This window comes from Tupaia chinensis, unplaced genomic scaffold, assembly GCF_000334495.1.
Source record: "Tupaia chinensis unplaced genomic scaffold, TupChi_1.0 Scaffold000323_1, whole genome shotgun sequence".
NCBI lineage: Eukaryota > Metazoa > Chordata > Mammalia > Scandentia > Tupaiidae > Tupaia > Tupaia belangeri.
Window position 1 is genome coordinate 1,591,314 of NW_006159817.1, and position 8,896 is coordinate 1,600,209.

Below are 8,896 nucleotides of genomic sequence, written 5' to 3' on the forward strand. Positions count from 1 at the left end.
CTTCAGCAGGTGAGAAAAAGTTCAGGTGGAAATCAGGAAACAGAACAAGAGGTTCTGTCTGGGTGTCTCTGGGGACTGAAATGGGGACTCTGGAAGCTGAGTGTTCTGTTGAAAACAGGGCACTTCCTCCCGGCTGTGGGATGCGGGCAGGGCAGGGGGTGGGAAGAGGTCTTTTGCCACCAGTTGGGAGCTGGAGGTGAACTTAGAGAAACCTCAGAAGCAAGATACCCACTGCCGACCATGGTGGGCAGGGAGGGTCTGCAGGCTTGAGGTCATGGGCAGGTGCTGCCCTGGTACCCATGTGCCCAGGGGCAGCGTTTTATTGTCACCAGGCAGGGGCTGGTGTGAGTGAACTTGGGCTCCTGGACTTGGCCTGAAATGCCTCCAGCCAGACCCAAGTGGCTGAGCACCTCTGAGTGAGCCGTGGGAGTGCTGGTACCCGAGTGCACATGAGCCCCAAGTCCAAATCCGACTCTCAGAAATTGATTGGTTGGCCTGGGAGTTCAGGGCTCAGGAGTTCTGGGCCGATGTCCTTGCCCTGGATGCGAGGAATCGAAACTAGGAGAGGACCGAGCCAGCCTTTCTCCTTCTTCTTCTTCTTCTTCTTCTTCTTCTTCTTCTTCTTCTTCTTCTTCTTCTTCTTCTTCTTCTTTTTTATTTTTTATTTTTTGAGATTTGCTATAGGGTGCATATGCTACAAGAGAGATTGAGAGAAACAGCGAGACAGAAAGCAAGAAACGCCCCCCCCCCCCCCCGGGGAGGGGATAATTCACTCCCTTACCCAGGGAGGATGGTCATGTGGCAATTCCTTCTCTTCCATTCTCCTCTTGGGATTTTGAGCACATGCACACACGTGCCCCTTTGTGAGTTTCGAGCTGCCAGGTCTGAGACTTGAACCTTGGGTAACCACACGGTAGTCCAATGCCTTCACCACTACACTACATGCCGGCCCTTGAGTCAGCTTTTTTCCCAGGTAGTCAGGCTGACAATTTTGCACTTTTGCATAGAAAAATACATCATGACTTTCCCAGTCACCTAATCCATGACATCGTGAGCTCTCGGGGCCTGTCTTGGGTCATCTACTTTGCATTGAATTTGGAAATGTTTTGTTGAGCAGCTACTGTGTGCCAGGCACGGTTCTAGACACTGAGGATACCTCCTGGGCTGTCATCCACAGCAGGCAGATGAAGTCAACAAATACAGAAATCGTGATGCATTGTAAGGGGTAGCCACTATGGAAAAAGTACCCCCCCAGCCCCAGACATTCCTGGTGGGGAAGGGCCTTGGAGCAACCAGGCTGGAAAATGATTTGGCTTGCTCCCGTTTAAGGAAACACATTTGTACCCTGTGGGCCAACCATTCTACAACAAGGGACAGACATTCTTGCCCATATGCACAGGGATCCCAGAAAGGGTGTTTATAGCAACTCTGTCCACCGCGGCTGGAACTGGGAAGCCACCCAAGCAACCCAGGTGCCCAGCTTTGGGAGAGCACGTGAATAAACTGTGGTTTAATTCCCGCAGTGAGATATCACCCCGCACCTCAGAGGAGGCACCACGGCACACGCCACCTCGTGGACAGTGTTCTGAAACAGAGTCTTCAGCACTAAGAGTCCCTTGGAGCCAGCAGGTGGCATAGTGGTTAAGGTGCTGGATTCCCCCCATGGGCAACCGCAGTTTGAGTCCTGGACCCGGCGACTTGAAACTCACACCAGACAAATGTGCGTGCGTGCCCCGAATCCCGAGAGGGAATGGAGGAGAACGGATTGCAGTGTGGTCATCTCCACTGGGGGGTGATTTTTCACTTTCTCTCCCTCGGTCTCTCTCTGTGTCTCTGGTGAGCACATGTACCCAATAGCAAAAATCTCTCACTAAAAAAAAAAAAAAAAAGAGGGTCCAACAGATGATAAGGTGACAAGGTGCCGGACTCCCACATGGCTGACTGAGGTTTGAGTCCCAGACCTGGAGGCTTGCTTTCTCACTGTCCCTTTTTGTCTCTCTCTGGTCAAATTAAAAAAATAAATAATAATAGCAAATAAAATAAATCATTCTTTTTTTAAAAAAAGAAGTACCCCTTACATTGAAACACGACCCCGCCCCCCCCTTTTTTTTATTTGCCAGAGGGCACATTTGCTCGCTGGAGAAAGAGACAAAGAGACAAAGAGAGGGAGAGAGGAAGGGAGACAGCATCTCTCCCAATGGGGCCTGTTCACACTGCAATCCCTTCTCCCTCTCTCCTGTCGGCATTCTGGCTACACACGCTCCCGGTGTGTTTCTCAAGTCGCCGGGGTTAGGGCTTGAATCACATGGTTGGTCACATGGGATCTGGCTCCCTTAACTACGACTGGGTTATGAGGCTGGTTCTGACTCCCTTTTTAAAAAGTTAAAGACAGCTAAAATGATACAGACATGCGATAATAAGCTATAATAAAAAAGGGAATAAATACGGGCCAAGGATGAAAGTGGGAGAACATGCAGCTGAGAGCTGCGGGAAGCCTCACGGGGACACTGAGTTATTGTCAGTGTCTTACCTTTTGTTCTGGGCTGAGGTTTCACAGGTGAGAGGACACGGGAGTGGGTGCAGAGTGCCCCCTGGTGGCCAATCTTATTCATTGTTTGACTGCTGGAGGGACCTCCAGGTAATTTATTTTTATTTATTTTTAATCACAGTAAAAAAAAAAAAAAACCGCCTAACATAACATAAACCACCTTAATCATTTCTAAGTCTATAGTGCTGTAGCATTCTGTGTATTCATTTGCTGTGCAATCCACCTCCGGAATTTTTTCACCTTGCCAAACTGGAACTTCCTGTCCCCAGCAAAGTATAAGTGAAATAACTCAGTACTTGTCCTTCGATAACTGCCTTATTTCACCTTAACATAGTGTCCTCAAGTTCGCCCATGCTGTAGCGTGTGTTAGGATTGAGGCTGGGAAGCTATGGACACACCCACATGACTGACCACGGTTCAAGTCCTAGACCTGGTGGCTTGCTTTCTCACATTCTTTCTCTCTGTCAAATGAAAATAAAAACAAATAAATAAATAAATATATAAATAAAACTCATCCGCAATACACAGAACCACTTTTTTTTAGCTACATATGTTTGCATGCTTTTTAGGGTGCATGTGCTCACTGGAGAGAGACAGAGAGAGAGAGAGAGAGAGAGAGGGAAAGTGAGAAATCACCCTCCAGGAGGAATGACCACGGTACAATCCCTTCTCTATTCTCCTCTCAGGATTTTGAGCATGCACACACACGTACCCAGTGTGTTTTTTTTCAAGCTGCCAGGTCCAGGACTTGAACTGCAGAGTCAGCCATGTGGGATCCAGCTGTCTTAACCACCATACCACCTGCTGGCCCAGTACCATGTATTTTTTTTAATTCATTCATTCATTGGTAGACACTTGAGCTGCTTCCACCTTTGGCCGTCAGGAATGGTGCTGTTTAGAGCAGGGGTATGCAAATGTCTCTTCAACACCCTGCTGTGAGCTCTTTTGGGAATATGCCCGGAAGTGGGATTGCTGATCACGCGTGCTATCGACTGAACCATGTTCCCCAGGACATATGTTGAAGCCCTAACCTCCAGTGTGACTGTATTTGGAGATCAGGCTTTTAGGAGGTACTTGTGTTAAATGAGGTCATGAAAATGGAGTTTTGAGGCCACCAGGTGGCGTGATAGTTAAATTACTGGATTCCCAAAGTCTTTTTTTTTTTTTTTTTGTATTTATTTGTCTGTCTGTTTTTTTGTTGTGATTTTCAAGCCACTAAGTCTGAGACTTGAATCTCAGTTGACTATGTGGGAATCCAGCACCCAAACCATCATACACCTACTGGCCCCAAAATGGAGTCTTTTTATTTATTTATTTTTTAATTATTTTATTGGTTTTGCAGACACCACTGCCCGAGTCTCTCACCTTTTTTAAAAAAAATATTATTTTATTTAACTTTATTTATTATTATTATTTTCCAGTTTGATCAGAGAGAGACAGAGAAAGAGAGAGAGGGAAAGTGAGAAAGGAAGCCACCAGGTCCAGGACTTGAACCATGGTCGGCCATGTGGGAGTCCAGCACCTTTACCACCATGCCACCTGCCAGCCCCGAGTCTCTCACCTTTAACCATGGTCCACCCCACTGTGTTCTTCAACATCACTGCTGATGGCGAGCCCTTGGGCTGCATCTCCTTCCAGCTGTTTGCAGACAAAGTTCCCAAGACAGCAGAAATCTCTTGTCCTTAGAGCACTGGAGAGAAAGGATTTGGAAAATCCTGTCTTTGGAAGATCTCTGTCTTTCTCTTTCTGAAATTATGAAAGGAGTTATGAAATTAGGAAAGAGTTCCTGCTTTCACCGAATTACTCCAGGGTTTACGTGTCAGGGTGGCAACGTCACGCACCCTCATGGTACTGGCGACAAGTCCATCTATGGTGAGAAGTTCGATGAGAACTTCATCTGGGAACATTCAGGTCCTGGCATCTTGTCCATGGCAAATGCTGGACCCAATACAAATGGTCCTCAGTGTTTCACCGGCACTGCCAAGACGCAGCCGTTGGGTGGCAGGCAAGTGGTCTTTGGCAGGGTAAAAGTGGGTATGAATATCGTGGAAGCCATGCAGTGCTTCGGGTTTAAGAATGGCAAGACCAGCAGGAACATCGCAATGGCTGATTGGGAACAACGATAAATTTGATTTGTTTGCTCTTAACCACCAGACCCTTCCTTCTGTAGCTCAGGGGAGCACCCTCCACCCCATCTGCTCACCTGTAATCTGTAACCTGTGCTCTCGCTGCAGTTCTTTGGGGCCCATATTTTCCTTTCTCCCCTCCGAATCTAGCTGAATTGCAAAGTTAAGTTTATGATCATGAAATAGAAACTAAGCAACAAAAAAAGCATGACTTTATTTAACTTTAGTTACTATTATTATTTTTTAAATTATTTATTTAATTTTATTTATTCATTCACTCATTTTAATTTGACGAAAGAGAGAGGGGGACAGAGAGAGAGAACAAGCCGCCAGGTCTGAGACTTGAACCATGGTCGGCTATGTGGGAGTGTCCAGCGCCTTAAACGCCATGCCACCTGCTGGGCCCCACTATTATTATTATTTTCCAGTTGGATCAGAGAGAGATAGAGAGAGGGAAAGTGAGAAAGCAAGCCCCCAGGTCCAGAATTTGAACCGTGGTTGGCCATGTGGGAGTCCAGCACCTTTAACAACCACACCACCTGCTAGCCTCCCAAAATGAAGTCTTTATCCAACAGAATTGATGGCTTTCTGAGCAGAGAAAGAAGCAGAGATCTCTGTCTTTCTCTTTCTGAAATTATGAAAGGAGGGGAGGCCCTGTGAACGCACAGGGAGAAAGAAGGCGGCCTGTCTACAGCCAATCAGAGAGCGCTCTCTGGATCCGAACCACGCCCACAACCGGAGCTCCGCCCTCCAGCCGCCAGCAGGTGAGAAATGGAGTCCCCCTATCTAAGCCTCCCAGCCTGTGACCCCGGGCACCGGCAGCCAAGCTGACTAATACGATATGGCCACTATATTTTTAGCTGTGAGAGGACGCATCCCAGTGCTTTTCATAGCAACGGCACCGTTTTGTATTCCCACCAACAATGCACGGACCTCGCAGTTGCTCTCCATCCTCCCAGCGCTTGTTATTTTCCTGGTTTTTTGTTTTGTTTTGTTTTCTCTCAGTAGCTGCCATCGAATGGGTTTTTCCTTTTGGCCATTCAGTGAGGCTGCTGTGTGAGCAGCAAAAGGCCGAGTTTGTCCCAAGCTTTCCTGTTAGCCCAGTGGGTAACCATGTTTTACAGAGGAGGACCCTGAGGTGCAGGGGGATGAGTTACCCCGTATCGCCAGCAAGGGAGAGCTTGGTGCATCAGAGGCTCCACTGCGGGTCTGTCTGATTCTAAGGATGAGGATCTTACTTCCATTAATCAATTAATTAATTAATTGGAGAGGTTTTTTTCACCAGAAAGACAGAGAGACGAAGAGACAGAGAGATACCCCCCCACGGCGGTTGGCCATGCTGCAACCCCTTCTTCTCCATTCTCCTCTCGGGATCTTGGGCACGCATGCACACGCGCCCGGTGTGAGTTTAAGCCACTGGTTCCGGGATTCGAACTGCAGTTGACTACACGGCAGTCCAGCGACATAGCCATTACGCCATCTGCTGGTCCCCATTCATTTATGTTTTTATTTTGAGAGATTTCTGCTATTGGGAGCGTGTGCTTGCTGGAGAGACAGAGAGACAGAAAGCAAGAAATCACCCCCCGCCCTGGGGAATGTCCACGCTGCAACCCCTTCTCCCCCATTCTCCTCTCAGGATCTTGGGCATACACGCATACATGGCTGGTGAGAATTTTAAGTCGTTGGGCCCCGGGACTCAAACTGTGGTTGATCACTTGGGAGTCCAATGACATTACCATCACGCCATCTACTGGTCCTGAGGATCTTATTTAAAAACAAACAAACGAACAAACAACCCAAAAAACCTGCTATAGTGTGCTTGCTGGGCGTGGGGAGAGCTCCCGTATCCCCCAGGGGGGATGGCCACACCACAATTCCTTTTCCTCCATTCTCCTCTTGGGATTTTGGGCACACACATGGGCCTGTTGTGTTTTTCAAGCCACCAGGTCCAAGACTTGAATCATGCAGTCAGCTCTGTGGGATCCAGCCACCTTAACCCCCGCGCCCCAAGCAGGACCTAAAGACAAGGATCTTAATGTCACCTCAGGGTCATAAAATGGCTGCTGAGGCTCCAGAAATCACAATTTCAGACGACAGTGTCCCAAGCAAGAGGGAAGAAAGAAGATCGAAAGAGTCTTTTCCAGCGCACCTCTCTCCTAGCAGGAGACGGTCTTCCCAGAATCCCTAAGTAGCTCTCCTTTATGTTTAATCAGCCACACTGGGTCACCTGCTCACCTGGAGACCACTCATTGGCTAGGGGCACAGGCCGTCAGGAATGGTTTAGGCCAATCACAGCTCATCCCCTGGGACTGGGTGGAATTCAGGGAGCAAGGCAAAAGGGGGCAATGATTGGTGGGTTAAACCCTCCACGAGGGCACATGTGGTTCAGTGAACTTCAGTGGGGACTGGAGTCCCACGAAGGGAGGCGGTGTGTAAGGTTGGGCTGGCCGTCTCCGGTAGGACTGGCTTTCACGGTCGGCTTGCCCAGTGCCCTTGATGGCTAACAGGCTCTCTGGGGGACGTCTCCTGGTTAAGTACCGGGGTGACCCAAGTACAGAGAAGGGAGCGGCTATCACCAGCCGCTGTCCTCCCTGCTGTGACCATCTGGTTCTCTGCCATGGCCTCCCAGCCTGGGCTCTGGCCAAGCCTCTGACACCTGGCTAGCCATCTGCTGTTCACCTAGAAGCTGAGTCTGCAGGGGGACCTTGGAGGACATACCAGGAGGTTCCCCCAGCATGCAGGAGATTGTGGGGAGACACTGAGGGGGAGGGACTCTTGACTCTGAGGTTAATGTCCCAAGAAAGTCATGGATATGTGAAATGGCCTAAGAAATTCGATGCTGTGCACCTGCACCGGCTTCTAGCCCCTGTCTCCAGCTTCAAAGCCACTAGCATAGCATCTGCAGGCTCTCTGCTCCCTTTGCCCCCTCCCCTGTCCTCACTCTGCCCCTTTACCTCCAGGAAGAGAGGGGAGCACCCCCCAGGGTCTGCCACCTTGCCATCCCCTTCCTTCAACCCTCCGGCCGTCTGGTCTTGAGCATGCGTGCACGAGCCCAGTGTGTGGTAGGCTGGCTGGGCCAGGGATTCCAACCACGGTCATCGTGCTGGGCATCTGGCTTCCCTCTTTATTAATTTTAAAGAGAGAAGGTGAGAAATCTCTCCCCAAGGGGGATGGTCATACCGCAATCCCTTCTCCTCCATTCTCCTCTGAGGGTTTTTTTAGGCATGCACACGCACATGCCCAGCATGAGTTTTAAGCCTCTAGGTTCAGGACTTGTGGCCAGGATCCGGCTTCTCTCTCTCTCCTTTTTTAAAAAAAATTTTCTTTCTTTCTTTTTATTCATTTTTTAAAAAATGGTTTATTTTCCTTTTTTAACAATTATTTTATTTAACTTCATTTACTTACTTATTTATTTTAATTCGAAGGTGTGTGTATGTGTGTGTGTGTGAGAGAGAGAGAGATATGGAAAGTGAGAAAGCAAGCCACCAGGTCTGGGACTTAAACCATGGTTGACCAGGTGGGAGTCCAGAGCCCTTAACCACTAAGCCACCTGCCAGCCCCACTTCTCTCTCCTTTTTTTGCTACATGCTCGCCAGAGAGACAGAGAGAGACAGAGAGACAGAAAGCGAGAAATCACCCCTTGGGCAGGGGTGCCCTTGCCACAATCCCTTCTCCTCCATTCTCTTCTTGGGATTTTGGGCACGCACACAATGTGCCTGGTATGAGTTTTAAGTCATCAGGTCTAGGACTCGAACTGTGGTCGACGAAGTGGGAGTCCAACAACGTAACTGTTATGCCATCTGCTGGTCCCTCGCTCAGCTTACTGCAGCAGTGGAGGATTCCTGGGGAAGCACGCCCAGTCCTCTGAATCAAGCAGGGCAGTGAGGCGTACATTGCCCATTAGCAGGGACCTTTGGACTCAGAGCAGCTTCGAAATAGCAGGGCCAGTCAGCCCCTAGAATGAGGTTTGCTAATAAAGTTTCTGCCTTGGCAGGGGGCCTGTCCTGGCTGTTCACTGCAGGAGACTTGGAGGACACAGGCATTGGGGAAGAGGTAGAAAAACTCTGAGCCTGGGACCAGCAATTGGTGTAATGGCTATGTCGCTGGACTTCCATGTAGTGGAACGTGGTTTGAGTCCCGGACCCAGTGGCTTAAACTCATGCCAGGCGCGTATACATGCGTGCCCCAGATCCCGAGAGGAGAATGGGAGGAGAAGGGATTG

The 8,896-nt window shown here is 49.1% G+C and overlaps 1 protein-coding gene across 1 annotated transcript; it reads left to right on the forward strand.

Moving 5' to 3' along the window:
• The first annotated feature begins 4,117 nt into the window (after nt 1-4,117).
• LOC106735196 (peptidyl-prolyl cis-trans isomerase A) lies at nt 4,118-4,674 on the forward strand. Its single transcript, XM_014589022.1, has 2 exons — nt 4,118-4,201; nt 4,372-4,674. The coding sequence occupies exons 1-2, from the start codon at nt 4,118-4,120 to the stop codon at nt 4,672-4,674; spliced, it is 387 nt and encodes a 128-aa protein (XP_014444508.1).
• The last annotated feature ends 4,222 nt before the right edge of the window (nt 4,675-8,896 follow it).